At 41.7% G+C, this 20,127-nt stretch overlaps 1 protein-coding gene across 4 annotated transcripts; it reads right to left on the bottom strand.

The window, feature by feature from the left end:
* Window positions 1-415: 415 nt before the first annotated feature.
* On the bottom strand, window positions 416-20,118 carry LOC124881127 (heterogeneous nuclear ribonucleoprotein C). Of its 4 annotated transcripts, XM_047386636.1 has the most exons (10): window positions 19,983-20,092; window positions 9,397-9,446; window positions 9,273-9,323; window positions 8,437-8,702; window positions 7,394-7,466; window positions 5,136-5,183; window positions 4,753-4,922; window positions 3,054-3,167; window positions 1,634-1,785; window positions 416-1,507 (listed from the first exon to the last, which is right to left on the bottom strand). In XM_047386636.1, the coding sequence occupies exons 3-10, from the start codon at window positions 9,275-9,277 to the stop codon at window positions 1,421-1,423; spliced, it is 915 nt and encodes a 304-aa protein (XP_047242592.1). In that variant the 5' UTR covers window positions 9,278-9,323; window positions 9,397-9,446; window positions 19,983-20,092; the 3' UTR covers window positions 416-1,420. The 4 variants fall into 4 exon arrangements, with proteins under 4 accessions (XP_047242592.1, XP_047242591.1, XP_047242594.1 ...); XM_047386635.1 differs by lacking the exon at window positions 9,397-9,446 and having other exon boundaries at window positions 9,273-9,351; window positions 19,983-20,118; XM_047386638.1 differs by lacking the exon at window positions 9,397-9,446 and having other exon boundaries at window positions 3,066-3,167; window positions 9,273-9,351; window positions 19,983-20,118.
* Window positions 20,119-20,127: the final 9 nt, after the last annotated feature.

The following is a 20,127-nucleotide window of genomic DNA, read 5'->3' as shown; positions in this document are numbered from 1 at the left end:
CAGCTGTTCTATCCACACACCTTTATCCTACAGCTTTCTGGGAAAACCTGAGCATTCAGCAGAATAGGTCGCCTGACACAAGTAGAAAGGTAGCAGCCAATACTGCTTATGCTGGGAACCTTTCATGTGCAAACTGTGCATTCAAAAATAGGCTGTAAGTGTTAAACATTGGTTTCGCTAAATCTGGCTGGACAGGTGGAAGACTAACAACATGAAATGGAAGTTGAGTTTAGTCAGGGACTTCTACAGTGATCCTTTAAAAATGATTTGATTGGACCCCGACTTGATTCCTGTGTTAAGATCAGGACATCCCTACCCTCACAAACTGTTACGCAACCATGCTTCTCAAATAAATTAAACATTTAGTAAAATAACAGTAAAACACAAAGAAAACAAATGCATGCATTTGTTCAAATTATTATTCTTATTATTATTTATTGGCATGTGAAGTCAAGGAAGAAACATACATGTGAACATGGAAGCCAACAGAGCTGGCCGCATCGAGGTCAGTTATCGTTGACAGAATAGTATAGAGAGGAAGGGGCCTTTGTGCAGGATCATGTTTTTATTTTAGAAACAGATATAAGGGAAGATTGTCTAAGGAGCAGAACACAAACAGGTCATTGTTGTCTTGTCGTTGGCGCACGCAGCCACCTGCTGGTTGGGATGCGGCATTGCAGCAAGATTAGCAGTATTTTTTGAACGATGTAGGAAAAGGGAAGCCACAGTTTTATATCAAAGCTCACATTAAACTAAGGTCACTGATTTTGTTCAAGTCAACCCAATCAAAATCAATATTTAAACAATGAACAAACAAAGAACAACACATGCAAAAAAAAAAAAAACGAACAAATTGTGCCAGAAACATCCCATTTTATAACTTCAATGTCAGAATTTAGTGTTTTAGGTAAAACAAAAATAACTTCCTGAACTTACACTTCTGAGTAAATGAGTAAACAACTCTCTTTATTGTACAGTAAAACAGTAAATCTAAATCTAGTCCTTAGTGCACAGCACAGCATAACGCTGTTAGATGTTGTTTTCCAACATGAAACAAGAACACAGTGACCAAGAACTCATCTGAGAGTTCCTGCAAAACAAACGCAGCTCAGTTCTCAAACATGAAATCATTTACATTAATCATCTGCCCAATTTAAATTTTCTCCAAATGTAAGAAATCTGACACTACGCTCTACTAGCAGCAAGGGGCCATTAAGAGCCAAATGTTTAATTTAAAAAAGGGAATAAAAACACCAACCTTACTTATTTGTGTACCTGTGGGGAGTGATCTCTACAACACTGTGTAAACATTTTAGTCTGTTCAGCAGAAATGAGCACATAACTGTGGTGTGGAGAGACTCTAAATAGACAACTTGTTTTGCACAAGCTTTTGTGTTTTCTCTGTGTGCCTGTGACCCATTCAGGACTCATCTCCATTGGTGCTATCGCCGTCATCCTCAACTTCCGCCTGCTCACCCTCATCTCCATCTCGCCCTCTGCTTTTCACCTGTAAAGGGAAGCAAAAAAAGGAGAGCATGAGTGGAGCACATCCATATGACCTGTAGACTGTAGAGAACTGGGTTGGAAATCCTACAAAAAGTTGCATGAAAGAGTCACTTCTGCTTCAGTTCACCTCGTCCTCATCCTCCAGCAGGTCTCCATCCTCTTCTGAGTCATTCAGCTGCTGGCTCTCTCTGGTTCTCTTCAGGCTGCTCTCCTTCTTGCTGGAGGTAGACAAGGAGAGTGGAGACACCTCACCAGGCTCTGGCTTGGAACTTTTCATCACTGTGAGAAAAAGAGAGACAAAGGGATCCAAGCTGAAAAAAATAGAAATGAATTAAAGAGACCAAAACTTGGATTCAGTTTATGCATTTGAAATATTTATGAGCTGGTTTATGCCCGTCAGATGTTTGGTGAAGGCCTTGGAGTTTTGTTGGAGAACATCAGTGAACAAACAGCAACATGAAAACCAAGAAAACAATGTCCACACTTGGAAAATCTCACAGACCTTTTCTCAATACATCAACGGAAAATGGTAAAAGCACATCTGCAAATCTATATAAATATGGCCTCCATAAATGGGCAGGCTGGGTAGGGAAATCATTAATCATAGAATTAGCCAAGAGGCTCATGGTAACTCTGAAGGAGCTACAGAGATTCAAGGATACTGCTGGCAAGGCAACATTCAATTGTACACTCCCCAAATCTGACCTTTATGGATGAAGAAAGCCATGTTTGTCACCAAACCCTGCTTGCTAAATAGTGGTGGAGTTAGCATCATGTTGTGTATTTGATGTTCTTTGGATGGACAGGAAAGCTGGTCAGAGCTGATGGGAAGATGGACAGAGCTCAACACAAGGCAGTCTTGAAAGAAAACCTGAAAAGGCTGCAAATGACTAGAGACTAGGGAGGAGGTTCATCTTCTAGCAGGACAATCACACTAAACATACATACATGAATGTTCATGGTTATAATGTTGCAAAACATGGAAAAGTTCATACTTTTGAAAGGCACTACATGTATGAGACCTATTCAATGTGTTCAGGGACTTTAAGGAACACCAGAACTGAAGAACATCCAAGGAGCCCATAGCAGTTTCTGACAACCTAAGGTTTTTTCTCTTCTACTACCAGTAAATCAACTAATGAGGGGACAAAGATTTTTGAAACAACGTCTTTCCAGGCAAAAATTGGTTAAGGCTCAGCATAGCTCCAGCAGATACAACTAATCAGTCACGTCTTTTGACATAATGATCATAAAATTGTTGTAAAGCGTTCAGCAAATCTTTGTTTAGAAGTAAAACATACCGAACTGTCACATCATAGTGAGTATTAACCCACTCCTACAGCTGACTGCAGTACAGTAAAACAAACCCAAAACAATAATGCCTTAAAACAGACTACAAGTGCCCAGAAATGTAACTTAACAGTGAATACATCATGGGACAACCTATTTTTTTTCTTATATTTCTAATAATGATACAATGTTGGGGACATTTCTGGAAAAGATTGATGAATTTAGTTCTTCTGTCACTTTTGAATCTGCAGGCGTACCCAACTTCTTACTGTGGTCCTTCTCCATGTGCTCTAAGCTGTCCAGCAGGTAGTCCACCTTGTGTTTGATCTGCTTCAGCTCTGTCTTGATGGTCTGCAAATCATCTGTCCTCACTGTGGGACAAACAGTAGTTGATATGTTAGTGGACTCCTGTGTGTGGATATGCATTAAAGTATGCAATGCCACTCAAAATGATTGTCCTTTGCAAAACCCCTCAGGCAAATGATAGAACGTGTGGTTTGGCATCTGAGATGAGATCAAGGTTTTATTTTGGCTCGGGACATTTTTGAGAGAACAGAAGGAAATGTCCACCATTATTTCAGGTTTCCAATCAAATCATCAATATGGTTGGCACTCAAATGTAGGAAAAGGTCAAACAAGCTTTGTAAAATCCTCAAAGGCTCCTCTATCAGGCTCAATACACAGGATGCAAGAAGAAAGCAGAATGACTTTTGCACAGAAAAAAGAAAATACACCTGCGGCCATCTCTGATATGGTTTAAATCTAACTACAGATTGCAGAAATACAAAGGAGATTCCATGTTGTTGTTTAAAACACAATGGTGAACACAAAATGAAATGGCTGTGAGGTAAAAAACCCAAGTGCACCCTACAAACTCTGCTTTTTTCTGTATGACTCAATCGGTCTCTCACATCTATGTGGAGGAATGTTGTCCCACTCTTGTTTGCATTACTTTACTTCATTGAGGATAACAAACGTTGTCTGTACATCTATAGTTAAGGTCCCACTATAGCATTTCACCCAGGTTTAGGTGTGGGCCTTGGATCAGTATTAAGATGTAGATTTGCTGCTGTGTTTGGATCATTTTCCTGTTGATTTGGTCATTAGGGTCATTCGTTTCACATTAGACTCTAAAACCCTTCGGTGTACAGAGAAATTAGTGAGGGGCACCTGGTTCTGTAGTTGCAAAACAAGCCCAAATTATCAACCATCCACCACCATGCTTGAGAGCTATTTTGATGTGTTTATGATAATGGGGTATGTTTAATTTCTTCCAAACATGGGAATGTCAATTATGGACAGTCTTTTCTACTCGTAAATTATTTTTCTTACTGTATAATAAAGGACTTTATAATAATAATAATAATCTTTATTGGTCATTGCACATGTACATTACAACAAAATTTGTCCTCTGCATTTAACCCATCCCTTACAGGGAGCAGTGGGCTGCCATTGTGCGGCGCCCGGGGAGCATTCTGGGGCTAAGGGTCTTGCTCAGGGACCCAGAGTGGTAATCTGTGGGATACAAACATGGCCCCTTGTGTCCCCTCTGGAACACAAACCTCCTGTTCTAACCACTAGGCCACCACTCCCCTTTAAATAGTTTGGAAACTTTATCAGACTGATGGACAGGAACAACTACTTCTCTGAGGTCATTTCTGATGTCTTACCACTTTGGCATTGTGTTAGCAGACACCAGTGTGATCCAGACTCCCAAATTGCCAAACCTACTTTTATAGACATGCTCACTCTTGTTGATGGTCAGAAAATTACATGCATTTTGATTAGAGGCACCACTTTCCATTTGCTTTGACATTTGAAACATGTCACCTTTAACCTACCCTCCACTTGAAAGTCACACTTGTATGTTGCTTTAGTAGCAAACAGAGGTAGAAATTTTGACTGCACTTGAACACTTGTGGACCGCTTTGTGTGTCACTTTCAGCAAACACCTACTTGTCCAGGAGACCCTCTGGATGCTTTTGGAAGAGGTCGACGAGAAGGTGGTCTTGCTCCTTCGGCTTCCCCCGCTGTTCAGACTGACCTTGGGATGCTTCGAGGAGACCGCGGCACGTGAAAGAGTGGGTGGGGGAGGAGGGGGCAACCGGGACTGGTAGGGGTACATTCTGAAAGTCATGGAAGTGTGATGAAAATATTAAATACCATCACCGCAATTGGTTTCAACATCTTCATTCTAAGAATTAAACAGTAGTTCATTTAGTTTAGGGTTAAGATGAAAAAAGGAAGAAATGTGAAGTATTACATTTGGACAGTAAAAGGCTGATGACAAGAGATAAATGTGAACATTTAATCCTCAGTAATAAGAATAGACATGTTACCTGTCATAGTAATCTCTTTGAAAATCATAATCCAAATCAAAGGATGAACTGTGGGGCAGCGAAACAGCAGAGATGTTAGAGAAGCACAAAACACACATATAGTGCTTTTCAACAGAGTTCATTTTCCTTACACCTACAACATTTGCTTGTGTTTTAAAAAAATATCAGATTTCAACCAAGTCAGTATTGAAAGAATGCTTTAAGAGGTCCCATTTGAAACTTGCCGTGTAGGAAACATGGCAAACAGGTGAAAGAAATGTTGAGGTCAGACAGAAAAAATGTAACTTTTTGGCCAACATGCAAAACTCTAAGTGTGCCAAGAAACCAGAACACCTTGCCCCCAAAGTGAAACATGGTAATGGCAGGATCATGCTATTCTTTAGATAATAAGATGGATGGAGCTTACTTACAGTTAAGATCAAACAAACTTGTGCATTAGAATGGCCCAGTCAAAGTCCAGAGCAAAATCTAATGTGGCAAGACTTGAAAATTCAAGTTCACAGATGCTCTTACTCTAATCTGATGTTACATTGATTATTCTACAAAGAACAAAAGGCAAAAGCTTCTCTGTCTAATTCTATCTCCAGTTTTATTTTGAGTTTAGTCTAGAAACACACCTCAAAATACTTACAGCTTTTACTGCAGAGAAAGGTGGTTTCATAAAGTATTTGGAAAATCCAGTACAGTACAATTTGCCTTCCATTTTACAATTTTGCACAACTTTGTGTTGGCCTCTGGCATCAAAACCTAATAAATCATTGAAGTTTCTGGTTGTAATGTGACAAAATCTGAAACAAACCTTAACTGTATAATGAATTTTGTAAGGCACATAACTTTGCTCTACTGCAGATAGATTATACTTCATCTACTTATTACTATATCATCAACGTATTACTTTGACATGTTAGAATGCTTCTTCAGCTGCGGCCTGTGGGGTGGAGGGGTTGAGTCCACTTCTAGGGCGTGGGGTCACTGGCGTTTGGATCAGCTGGGCGGCGATGGTGGAGCTGAGCTGGATAGTGTTTCTCCCTGGGCGGTCGTTGCAGTAGCAGTGATGTAGTGTTTTTTGTTGCTGAGGGGGGCGTCACTGGCCCTGGGTGCCTGCCGCTGGCCGGGAACCTCTTGGTGGGTGATTGTGACTGTGTGTGCCTGTTTTTTTTTTTTTCTTGCGACAGGTTGGGTCTTGGACTGCTCCCTCTCCTGGATCAGCTTCCTCCCCGCCACACCGCCTGCCGGTGGATGGAGTCTCTGCCCGCTGGTGTACTTGTGGTTCTCGGTGTCCGCGGCCGGGTGCTTTGGTGTGTGCTGGCTCACTCCCGGTGGCTGCTTGCCGGGGTCTGGCCCCCTGGGCTCTGTCGGGCCTCTGCTTGGGGGGTGGTGTGTACCGGGATCTTGGACCTCTGGGTCCATGGCTGGATCTGCTCGGGTGTGGACGGCTGCCAGCGGGGCCTGTGGGCTTGTCGCTGCGGCTCCCTGGGGCTTCTGCACTGTCGCTGCTGGGTGGTTCCCCTGGGACTCTCCACTGCTCTTCTCTGGGGGGGGTTGTGGTAGTCCCGGTGGTGGTTCTCCTGGGGTTCCTGTGCTTTCGGGGTCTTTAGATGTCTGTGGCTCCGATCTCCTCAGTGTCCGTCCAGGGACCATGGGACAGGTCTGTGGGTCCTCACACTCGCTATTGCATATTTTTGTGGAGAAACCTTGTATACAAAAGCGCATCCACACTCATACTCACAGGTGTTAAGCTTCAGGTGTTGACAGATACACAGATGTTCTATATTGGGCTGCACCTCTCACTAAGTACATTTTACATTCATAATTACCATGTACTATTTTGTTAAAAAAAACAAAAAACAGCTGCAGGTGTATAAGCAAGCAGGGTGTAATCTTGTATTCTCTTCATCCTTCTTTCTCTCCTCCACTCTTTCCTCCTTTTCTCCCCTTTTTCCCCCATCTCTCTCTTTTTTGAGCTTCTTTTTTCCTTTTCATTTCAGTCTCCGTGTCCGTAACAATTGAAATATTCCCAAAGACGTTTATAATAAAGTTTCTTTTATAAATATCAAGCAGAGCTTTAAAGCATTAGCTGTGATGCTCTGCTTGTGAAAGTAAATCTGTTGGGCAATTTCTTGGCACTCAGACAACAATTCTGAGCGATACTCTGCCGGACCGGGCATAGTTAAAAAAAAAAAAAAAAAAAAAAAAGAATGCTTCTTCAGCACAGCAGCTCTATTGTTACTGGGAAATTGAGCAGCAGGGGCACAGACCTGTACATGTCTGCTGCTGATCGCTTCAGTGTCTTCGATCGGCGAGGCTTCGGCTCACCTGCTAGATTGATGTCTGAGGGAAGAAAAACACGCAGGTTTAGAAGAAAAACTGTATGTTTTTTAAAGACAAATGGGAATTTAATCACACTAACTTGCAATTACTCAACTCTCTTTTAATCTGCATGAAAAAAAGCCATTAAGCAGCTTCACTTTAATGCTTAACTTTAAGCACTAGGGGGCAGCAGAGTGAATCGGCTGTTTGCACCAAACCCAAAAAAGCGGTTTGGATCTTCTTCTGAAGAAAACTATTCTGTCACTAGAAGATCCTGCTTAATATTAGTCTTGTTCTAGATGTTCTGAAGTTGTTAGACCTTACCTATCCACCACTGTGGTAAAACAAAAAAGACTTATATTCTTGGATGTATCCATATGATTTTCTGGGCTCTTTTCTTTTGCAGACTTTTAGTGAAAGCACAGCTTATCACAAAATGAACCATTAGAATTACGAATGTTAGTGTAGGCACTACCATTTTTTGTAAAATAATAGTATATTTTCCATTTAGAAATGTACAAAGTGTTATAATGTCATTAATGGCAGGCTCTAACACCAGACAGAGACAGCATTTCACCTTAGGCAAAATTATAACAAGAATATTCTTCTCTTTGGTCCCCCTCCCCTTCAATAAATAAATTAAAAGACAAAATACTCATGACTTAAAATTAATATGTTCTGTTAACAGCAGTTCCCCTCATCCATAAGTGGTTGTTTCATGAATGCTGCCCTTGGCAAAATTAAGAATCTGGATTTTGGGGTTTTCAGATATGGAATTCAGGTTTCAAGAAAGTCTAATCTGGTTTTATGAATCTTGTTTTGTCGTGGGAAAAATCCAGTTCATGTTTCAGCAGTCTATTTGGAATATAGCAACATATGATCAAATGCAGACAAGATTCCTTAAAAAACTGTGTTACAGTCCTTTAACATCCTATATTTTAGTCTAAGAGCCCAAGTTAGGTAAAGGTTCTAGATACGCAATCAGCCTCACCTAAAACCTGCCCAACAATCATCCGGCCATCCTCTCCAGCCACGGCGGCCCTGGCATTCCTCTCGTTGGAGAACTGGACAAAGGCGTAACCCTTGTGGATGGAGCAGCCAACGATCTTGCCGTACTTGGAGAAAATGGCCTCCACGTCAGCCTTGGTGACGAGCAAGGTGTTGAGGTTGCCGATGAAAACTCTGGAGTTCAGGGAGTGGGGATCAGTCTTGTTGGTCACATTGCTACTCGCCATGGAGCTGGAGGACGAGGACCAGCTGGGAGAAGCAGATAAAACGTAGATAATTGTAGAAACAAAAAGATGAGCTGGGGCAACTTTAAATCTGTTTGCTTGTTCTCTAGTTTAATAGAGTTGTTTTATGAACACAACATAAAGCTTAAACAATGTGAGGTAGAAGAACGTATGTAGAGAACCTCACTGGGTATGTCGAAAAGGTATAGCTATAAAAACGTCTTGTCAACGAAAACACAGAAAGTGATTACGTAAAAATAATTCAAATTGGTAATTTATTTAATATTTGCAGTATTTGAACCACTAAGGGCACATGAGCTCCCTCTTGTGGTGACCTAAATAAATTTGTTTAGCTAACAGCTCCAGTTAAACATTAAATATGTGAAAATACCAGTTTAAAAGTTGATCATGATGTTAAAAAAAAGTCACAATTATTCTAAAAGTGTTTGCTGCAAAAACAATGGCTACCACACTGGGCTATGTTCTCACTTCCAAACTGTGTATTCGAAGCTCTACCAAAATAAAAGCAGGGAAACAATAACAGAGGACAGCAGAAGGATTAGTGGTGTGGGGTCACAAAGCAGCCAACACTCACTCCATTATGTCTTTATTGGCTCGGTGGAGGGCAGCCTGCCTGTCTTTCTGTCTGTTGGAGAGAAGAGGGTCTTGAGGACCTGTAAGAAAAGGAGTCAGTGACTGAAGGGAAATATTAACTATACCTTCTTATATCTTTGGATAAACCCAGGTAAAAGGGAAAGAGGAATGACACCTGTAGGTAAAAGAACAAATTCATTTGAATTTACAAGCCTAATAGCTTATTATATTAGCCATAAGTATTTCATGTGATGCAAAGTTACAAATTTGTACTGAAAATATTTTGTTCAGATTTTGAAAACAACTAATAGCGCTTGTAAAAGGAAGAAATAGTATGATAAACTCTAAATTACCACCACACACCAGATAGTTGACATTTTACAGTGCAAAAGTTATAATATTGCTTTAGGTTTTGTCACATTTGTCAGATTACAACCACAATCTCCAACGTATTTTATTGAGATTTTTATCCAATAGACTAGCTTTAGCATCATCAGACATTTCGATGACCGATAAGCAGGAAAGAGTCCGGGAAAAATGTGGATTGATTGCAAGCAATACCATCATCTTAATATGCAACATCAAAATATAAATTTTGCGTTTACCTAATTTTATGAAGCCCTATGAGTGCAACCAACTATTTTAAGAAGTTACCCAATGTTAATAAAGATTAGGGATGCACAATATATCGGTAGTGGCCAAGTTAGTGATTTCTTAACATATTGGTTTATGTTGCCATTTGTTTATATGATTTGGGATGGGGAGGCTGACCATGTGATATTTGTTTTGTAATGTGACAGTGATAGTGATGCAGTGCAGGATTCTGGGGTGTTTAATATTGTTGCATTGCAGTGCAGCAATGTCAGTTGTGTGATCTTGTAATTTCATCTCATTATAAATACAGGTGTTTTTGAAAGGCCCCAGAGGTTTGTTAAAGACTAAAGTTTTAGTTTACTCTTGAAGTCTGACCTTTATGAATGAACAACAAATATAAAGCCATCACTGATAGAAGGTTGCCCTACAAGTCATGTAGGAGACATAGCAAATGTAGTAGAAGGTACTCTTGTCAGAGGAGACCAAGACTGAACTTTTCAGTATATCTGAAAAGCCTAAGGTTGGACAGAAAAACTAACGCTGCATATCACCGTAAATACAACATTCCCACTGTGAACTATGGTGTTGGCAGCATCTTACTGGGGAGAATGCTTTTCTGCAGTGGGGACAGGATGGCTGGTAAAGCTGATGGGAAGAAGGATGAAGGTAAAGAGAGGATAATCATGGCAGAAAACCAGCTGGAGGCTGCAAAAATGGGGTTCACCTTACAGTAAGGCAACCCCAATCATACAACCAGAAGTACAATACACTGGTTTAGATCAAAGTGTATTTTTATGCTAGCATGACCCAGTACAGCAATAGGTCCAACTAGAACTCTTAGCAAGACTTTCAAATTAATGTTCAATTAATGAGTTTCAGCTATTTTACAAAGAAGATACATCAGTCTGTATATGTCCAAAGCTGATAGACACATCAACCAAAACCAGCTGCAATTACATGTTCCTGGGAGCTGAATACAAATAAACGCCACACTTTTCATATTTTTCAGACGTGTCATTTTTCGTCCACTTTGCAAATATCTACAACTTAGTGTTAGTGTGCTGCAGAAGAAGTGTGCTGTTGTATGTTTGAATAAAAGTACAATTAAATAGTTCTGAGACTTCTCTTTGCTGCTCCAGACTGCAGTGTTTCAGTGTCGGCACAGTGTTGCAGCAGTTATATAATGCTCAGGAGGGGATGTGCTCTCTTATAATTATGAAAGAGGGAGTAAAGAATAACATCCAGAGCTATCCTATACTTTATGGTGTCTATAATCCTTTTGAGTGGATCAAACATGTGTGACTAACTTGCCTTTTTATGCAGACAAACATTTCAAGTATAAACCACTTGCCCTCTTGCAGAGGCAGACATCACTTGCCAAAAGTGAACACTGCAGCCAGCTGGGCTTCAGTGTAACCCAGCAGTGGCAGCAGCAGGGGGATTACATATCTGCAGCAGGCTGTCAGGCCAAAGCTTAATGCTGTGCTCTCCACTGCATGATTTGGCTGGTATGTCTTTGTAAGCCAGCGACCCGACAGAGAGACTACAGCAACAGCAGAACCAGAAGCTATGGTGTTTCCAATTCTGACAGGAGTGTTGGGGTTCAGGCAAGGTTCTGTGGCATTTTTTACAGGTCTGCTCTCATTAGGATTTTATTTTCAAAAAACTTTAAGTTCAGTCTTGGTATGGGCTGATCCAGGGAGTCATCGCTCAGTTATATGGTAAAAGGAACAGTTTGGGTTTTTATAAAGCAAAGTTCTGTTAACTTACAATCAGGATTTACCTGTAATAGACAGATGTCATACTGGGAATACATTTCAAGAGCAGTGGAAGGCTAACAGCTATAGTCAAACACTGAGATTTCTCAAGAAATTGCTCAATGTCTCTGCTTTGTTACTATGTTAAAGTTGCACTGACGGAGGCTGCCGGCTGAATCAGCTGACGGCGAGTCCACCAGAATTTCTTTCCATGCATTAAGACCTAGGAAAGTTTGGGAATGTGCTCTGATGCTGACATAAAACAACCGCCTCTCATAAAATCTAGACGTTCTGTCCCCTCTGACGGACCAATGAATGCTCATTTGGCTCTAATATGTGGTATAGTGGGACTATATCTACATGAGGCATTTTGTAGTTTGGCATCGTTATATTTGCCTTTCATCTACATTATCCCTGCATCAACATTGTGGCCCATATTGAAGCACCCCTCATCAACTGACTTATAATATTCTATTATTTGAAATTTGGCCATACATATTAAACCTCAGTTTTGGCCAGCTACTTGTATTTTTCCCCCAACTGTATGTGTCTGATATGGGAGAAGTGTTGGTGTTCCAACTGTAAAAGGTGCTGCAGGGCTCTTGACGGGACAAAGCGATGGTCGGAGCAGCCGTGCAGTGGAGGACAGAGGTGTCCCATCTGTACAGCTTATATCATCTGTGCATGTGTCTTTATTACAGCATGAGGAAGTAAAACCTGAAGAGAACAGATGTGTTCCCCATCAGGGAGATTATCTTGAGAATGGAAGAAATTAAAACAAGGGCTGGTTTTTCTTTTGAAAAAGTGAGTGATTCTTGATACTTTCTAACCATGGTTATTAAAAGGGCAAGTCACTTAGTGCTTATGTGTGTTATGAGCCAGATTTGACGCCAACTACAAGCGAGCTTCTGGTCAGTTCGCCACTTAATGCCAACATTTAGTAACCCTACTTAGATATCTGGTTCCAACTTAATTCTGTGAACAAACCATTTTGTAACCCCATATCAGTATCAGTTTAACTCTCTTGGTAGTTAAGTACCATGATTAAAAATAAACAATAATCTATGCTATAATTTAGTTGTATATTATATTCTGCAACTAAATTATAGCAAAGATTATTGTTTATTTTTAATCATGGTACTTAACTATATATATTATATTCTGCCTCCTCCTTGAACCGCCACCTTAATGTGTTGGAGGGGTTTGAGTGCTCGAATGATCCTAGAGGCTATGTTGTCTGGGGCTTAAATGCCCCTGGTAGGGTCTCCCAGGGCAAACAGGCTCTAGGTGACGGGTCAGACAAAGAGCGGTTCAAGAACCCCTCATGACAACTACAAAATTGAGGCACGTGACGTCGCCCGGTACGGCGGAGCCGGGGTCCCACCCTGGAGCCAGGCCAGGTGTCGGGACTCGTCGGAAAGCGCCTGGTGGCTGGGTTGCTCCTCGCGTGACCCGACCGGGCCAAGCTTGAACAAGAGACGCGAAACCATCCCCCAGTGGGCCCACCACCTGCAGGGGGAACCGTGAGGGACCGGTGCAAAGAGGATTGGGTGGCGGACAAAAGTGGAGACCTCGGCGGCCCGATCCACGGATGCTTAGGCTGGCTCTAAGGACGTCGAATGTCAGCTCGCAGGGGGGGAAGGAGCCTGAGCTTGTGCAGGAGTTCGAGAGATATCGACTAGGAATAGTCGGGCTCGCCTCCATGCACAGCGTGGGCACTCGAACCCATCTCCTCGAGAGTGGCTGGACTCTCTTCTACTCTGGAGTGGCCCACGGGGAGAGGCGGCGGGCTGGGGTGGGTTTGCTTGTCGCCCCCCAGTTCAGCCGTCTAGTGTTGGGGTTTACCCCAGTGGATGAGAGGGTCACATCCCTGCGCCTTCGGGTTGGGGAGAGGTCTCTGACTATCATTTCAGCCTACGGGCCGAGTGGTAGTGCGGAGTACCCGGCCTTCTTGGCATCCCTGTCGGGGGTGCTGGATAGTGCCTCTCCCGGGGACTCCATTATTCTGCTGGGGGACTTCAACGCCCACGTGGGAAACGACAGTGACACCTGGAGAGGCATGATCCGGAGGAATGGCCTCCCCGATCTGAATCCGAGTGGTGTTTTGTTATTGGACTTCTGTGCTAGTCACGGTTTGTGCATAATGAACACCATGTTCAAACATAAGGGTGTCCATCAGTGCACTTGGCACCAGGACACCCTAGGCAAGAGGTCAATGATCAACTTTGTTGTCGTATCATCAGACCTTCGGCCACATGTTTTGGACACTCAAGTGAAGAGAGGGGCTGAGCTGTCCACTGATCACCACCTGGTGGTGAGTTGGATCCGCTGGGGGAGGAGAAAGCTGGACAGGCTCGTCCTCATCCTCCAGCAGGCTCAAGCGCATAGTGAGGGTCTGCTGGGAACATCTGGCGGACCCCTTGGCCAGGGATGTATTCAACTCTCACCTCCGGGAGAGCTTTGACCAGATTCCGAGGGATGTTGGAGACATAGAGTCCGAGTGGACCATGTTCTCCGCATCTATTGTCGATGCTGCCACCCGTAGCTGCAGCCGTAAGGTCTGCTCGGACCTGGGAGGAGTTCGGTGAGGCCATGGAGAAGGACTACCGGTTGGCCTCGAAGCGATTCTGGCAAACTGTCCGGCGCCTCAGGAGGGGGAAGCTCCAGGAGTATGGAATCGGGGGCCCTTTACTTGGGGCCATCCGGTCTCTGTACAAGCGGAGCAGGAGTTTGGTTCGCATTGCCGGCACTAAGTCGGACCTGTTCCCGGTGCATGTTGGACTCCGGCAGGACTGCCCTTTGTCTCCGGTCCTGTTCATAACTTTTATGGACAGGATTTCTAGGCGCAACCAAGGGCCGGAGGGGGTCTGGTTTGGGGACCAGAGGATTTCATCTCTTCTTTTTGCAGATGACGTGGTCCTGCTGGCCTCCTCTACCCAAGACCTACAGCACGCACTGGGGCGTTTCGCAGCAGAATGGGAAGCTGCAGGGATGAAAATCAGCTCCTCCAAGTCCGAGGCCATGATTCTCGACTGGAAAAGGGTGGCTTGTCCTCTTCAGGTTGGAGGGGAGTTCCTGCCTCAAGTGGAGGAGTTTAAGTATCTTGGGGTCTTGTTCACGAGTGAGGGAAGAATGGAGCGGGAGATCGACAGACGGATCGGTGCGGCTGCCACAGTAATGGGGGCACTGTGCCGGTCCGTTGTGGTGAAGAGAGAGCTGAGTCGAAAAGCGAAGCTCTCGATTTACCGGTCGGTCTACATTCCTACCCTCACCTATGGCCATGAACTTTGGGTCATGACCGAAAGAACGAGATCCTGGATACAAGCGGCTGAAATGAGCTTCCTCTCTAGGGTGGCTTGCACTCCCTTAGAGATAGGGTGAGGAGCTCGGCCATCCGTGAGGGGCTCGGAGTAGAGCCGCTGCTCCTCCACATCAAGAGTCTGCTGCCCCGGTCCCGGATAAAGCGGAAGACGACGAGTACGATTATATTCTGCAAAAATACGAATGATATTGACACTAGATCCAACCAAAATGAATCCAAGCGACCTCCTGCTGGTAGATATTACTGACTTGTGTCACATAACCACACGTTCCTACTGTAGACAATTAGAAGATTTCAGAAAATGAAAAAAAAAAAAAGACTATATGCGGATACATTACAGGGGCCCGTTAACCCCACCCCCAAAGGCGGACTTTATGTTTATGTGTATAAATCTTATTTATTCATGGACTTAGAATATACAAAACTTCAATTAAAGACTTTTATTTTATGTTACATATTACAGCAGGTGATCAAATCAATCAAAAACAAAAAGGTAATAACATGTAACAGCAACACCTAGCGCACAGAACATAGTGAAATGGCATGAATGGCATCAAATCAAATGACCGTTCCACACTGTTTTCAATGGAGATGACTGGTAACTGGATCCAGTGATCATTGCTCATACTGGAATTAAGGAACGTTTTTCCAGGCTTCAGCTTATTAAATGATCTCTTGGCAGATACAACCTTCATAGGCATGGTGGGAATACCTCACCCCTTGCCTGTGTTCTTCTCTGCTAAGTCATGTGGTCAAACAAGCATTTTTTAATAGCTTTAAATAAGTTACACATCTTGCTAATGAACGATTTCAACATAAATATTTCAAAAGGAATCAATGGTTCCTACACTTCCACCTATTAAACCAACCTGTTGCCTTCCAGTCTGTCCTGATTCTCTCTCTTCTTCTTGTCTTTTTCTCCATTCTCACAGCTGAATTACATGAAAAAATACTGCAGTCAAACCATGCAAAAAAACATGAAATTTTAATTTTAAATGGTTGGATATCAGTTACTGATTGGGCGCTGCATCTGAGCAGGCTTGTCCGATACATGACAACAGCACTGTAGTGTTATATCCCAGTGAAGACATTTAAACTCCCAAGTTCTATAATTTATCTGTTGTTTGATTCACCATCTAGTTAAACAACTGTCTGAACAACTACATAACCACAAACAAGTTCCTTTTTTTTCTTGTCATGATTGTTATATTGTAAATACGGATCAGTACATAGTTGTCATTTTACAAGTAGTAGTTTCAGCCAACCTGAAAACCAGTCTCCTGATACTCTGACATTACTTACTTACTGTCTTTCAACCACTCTGAAAAGCATTTTTTTCATCCCTACAACATCTTTAGCTCCCTGTCATCAGATGACAACATGCTTCAAATTAAAACTATCGCACTAAAAATAATTACCCACCGTTGGTTTGGCGCCCCCTGTAGCACAGGCTGCCAATGCGCCATATATAGTGCACACTTTAAGTGAGCCACAGTGTCTTTAGTACAGGGGCCATCACAGGGGCACTGGACCCTTTTGGACCCTGTCTAGAAGCACCCATGGCAGGCAAGTAACTGGAAGAACAGAGATGTATTCATTTTACATGCTAGATTTTGTCACCTAATGTGCTTAAACAAAATCTGTGTTTTATCATAGAGGAACAGTTTGGTGGGTTGACCTCCTTATGGCCAAAATTGAATGTAGGCGACCTGAATTTATTTGGACTTTATTGTAAAAGAATCAAATAAATGTGCTATAATGTAATGTTGGTGATTCTATTTACTACAAAATTAAGATGTATGCAGAAGATGATTCAATGAATGAAAAATAATTAATTTATTGTGATCAGTTAGAGGACCACAAATGGCCCCCGAGCCGCACTTTGGACAACACTGGCTTCAAGGGAGAAAAAAAAACCCTCCCGGCAAATCCTGTCTGCGATGACTTGATGGTAATAGGGGGTAAAAAGTGACCCTAGTTACAATTGTATTCCGAATCGATGCTTTTCAGTCAAAGTTTTGACTGGAAAACTAGATCATGTTGGAGCTGCAAACCAATTTCAAATATTTATGTAGTGAACTATGAAGATGAATCAAATTTTTTAATCTGACTGAATTGAGTTAAGAACTAGTTCTTGCTAAGGATGAAGTAGAACGTTCATAATAAATACAGAGTTAAGAATCAACAGGCCACAACTTCAAAACTTGAACATGACAAAAAAAAAAACCCGTGTGATTAGTAATAGAGCATCCGTCCAACCTCAGAACCCTTGCTGCATGTCTTACCCCCTTTTCTCTCTGCCCATTTTTGCCTGAGAGCTGTGAAGAAAGGCCACTTGTCATAAAATTGCTTAAAAAATAAATAACATTCTAGGTTTAAAACCAATTCATTTGACATTGGACAAACACCTGCTAGTGTTGATGTCTTTCTTTTTTGACATTTAACAAACAAAATGTGTTTAAACTTTTCTTAGTAAACCGTCTACATGTTTATTCCAATTGCATTGAATGGTAATGGGTCAGTTGGCCAATTCGTTCCCTCATCATGTATGAAAGCCATTTGATTCCTTCTTACTTCCATTTCATACACATTAACAACCTATTCTGCATCAGTGAAAAGAAACTATATCTCCTGAGTTTTCTTGTAGATAGAATATTTTCATGGATTATGGAGATAAATGGCCATCAAAATACTTTGATCTGAATAATCTAATTTGATTTAACTGCATGTTATCACTGTACTGTACCCCACTGACTGCTGGAAATAGGCTCTGGCTGACAATGATCGGTTATCAGCCACAACAGCAGTATTAATATCTGATATCGACCCAAGTTTTCATATCGGTGCATCCCAACTGGTTTTTAAAGCTGAAATTTATCTATGAATCTCTTTAAAAAAGGTCAATTTTACTATAAGGAACAACCAAAATTACATGTTTATATAAATGGATAATATCATCACATGGCTAAACTAAGAACCAGTTAATGTATTCGTCTTTTTACATTTTCTGTAATCAAGTTTGACCACAGACACTGATCCTGAGGCTAAATGATAATGAGCCAAGGACAAAGCTAATTAGACCCTGCTGGAGCTCAGTACACATAGTCATCCCTCAGGACAGGCTTTTCCCACAAATGCAGAAATTGAAAGAAAACGTCTTAATATAAATTTGTCAATTAACATTATATTAGGATTAAAGACGTGATTAGACAATTGTGACATAAAATAGGTATATTTCCTTGTTAAATTTTGCAAGTCCAAAGTCGCCTGGAAATGACGTCAAAGGGGAGGTCTCCAGTCATTCGTTGTGTGAACGTCAATGATAAACGGTTCAGGTAGAAGCCAAGTTGCGTTAAAAACAGCACTAATATGGTGAAATGGTGCATTGCTGGTGGTGGCAGCAATACTACGACAGCAGGCGTTAGTCTGCACTACTTTCCAGAGGTGAAGAGGATCAGAGCTGGAAAACTGACGAGGGCTGGTCCCGCCAATCACTGCCAGTTGTGAACAAAGTACTTTTCGGCAAACTGCTTTGAACAAGAAACCTCTGAAGTCACTAGAGAAATTATTGCAGAGGTCGGGATATCTTACAGATGAAGGAGAATGTTGAAGCAGAGTCTATAGACTCTGCTTCAACATTCTCAGAGCGTCTGATGTGAAAAGATCTCCACAGAAAAGGTTGTTCCTGCTGTTGCTAAACGGATCAACGCTCAGCAGGTAAGAATACTTCCTTGTTGCAAAAGTACATTTATATATTGGCAGTTATTGTCATTTTATTATTAATAATAATCCAAAATTATAATTAAAATACGATAAATTATATGCACATATACTATACTATATATTTAAAAAAATGTTTTCTAAAGATTCTAATACTGCTCCATTCTGCTCAGCTTCGACTCCGGTTGTTTTACTGAGGGCCGCATATATATAAATATATATACTGTAACCCTGAATTTACACTGTATCTGCTCTGGTCTGGTCCGCTGCGAAGCCCTGAGGAGCTCCGAGAACCATACGCAGATCGCTCAATAAAAGCCAGTGATAAATGCGGTAGCATTGAAATATATCTACAGAAACATCATTCTTTGCTGCTGTCTGTGTTGCCAGCCATTGTAGCAGCAGTCAGTTTACGTGCCGGGGGTTCCCTCTCTGACGTCAAAATTGCAAGGGAGTGGTCTGAAACTGCCTTTTAAGTGAAATGAATGACCATATATCTTAACAAGAGTTTATTTCAGCAGCATAAATATACTTTTTGAAATATCTTAATGTTTCCTTTCTGTAAATATAATTGTAATATCATAAAAAAATTAAATGTCAGAGGCACTTTAACATCTGCACACCTCAGAAAAACTCCTGTCTTGTGTGCTTTATTAATTATAACAAAATTACCAAAAAGGAATAAAATGTGTGGCACCCATGCAAAGAAAAATCTTGTTTGACTGTGCAAAATGTTCAATTGTTGTCCTTGAAAAATGCCATAATCATCTTGCCTGAAAAATGACAGAATTCCTCAGAGATTTGCAGCAGGAAACATAAAGCCCCAGGCCAGCAATCACAACAAAGAAAATGCAAAAAACCCTCTATGTCAAGAAATGTAAACCAGGTTTTATGTTGGCTGATGAAAAAGAAACATCAAAAACATCTGTTTTCTTTCCTCCCAGAAATCGAGCAAGCCATTTAAAAAAAAAACTGTCCAGATCATCCTGGAACAATCCTCCACATTTCTCTCCATGAAAACGAGCCAACAGTCAGATACATGATAAGAGAACACAACATGCCTGAAAAATGGTGGTTTGGAATAGAAAAACAGAGGCAAAGATACTGAGGTGGATGCTACACAAAACTAGTTTATAAGCTGTTTCTACTGCCGTCACAAAATGTACGCCATAACAGCCAGCCAGCCAACACAGTCTCGGGAAAACCAGCCAGGAAAAATTGCAATTAAAAAAATAACATAAAAAAAAATCCCAAAGACGCTTCAAAATTCAGAAAAAAATGAAAAAAGTGCGAAAAATCTCTCGTTAAAAATACTCACCAGGACCTTAATACTAAAAATGAGAACAAGTGAAAGCTTGTTTTACTTGGGGAGATGGATTATCCGCTTACTGATCAGCAGCACCTTGACACGAAATGGCGTCGACTCACACACACTGCAGAGCGGAGACGATCCCGCCCCTATT

Source organism: Girardinichthys multiradiatus, chromosome 14 (genome assembly GCF_021462225.1).
Source record: "Girardinichthys multiradiatus isolate DD_20200921_A chromosome 14, DD_fGirMul_XY1, whole genome shotgun sequence".
In the NCBI taxonomy this organism is placed as follows: domain Eukaryota; kingdom Metazoa; phylum Chordata; class Actinopteri; order Cyprinodontiformes; family Goodeidae; genus Girardinichthys; species Girardinichthys multiradiatus.
This window is presented reverse-complemented; position numbering and strand designations above follow the sequence as displayed.

Coding starts and splice junctions, on each gene's coding strand:
- LOC124881127 (XM_047386635.1), bottom strand. Junction 7,467..8,436: donor GATTGTTGGGCAGGTTTTAG/GTGAGGCTGATT, acceptor TTCTTCCCTCAG/ACATCAATCTAGCAGGTGAG. Junction 5,184..7,393: donor TCAGCAGCAGACATGTACAG/GTCTGTGCCCCT, acceptor GCTGCCCCACAG/TTCATCCTTTGATTTGGATT.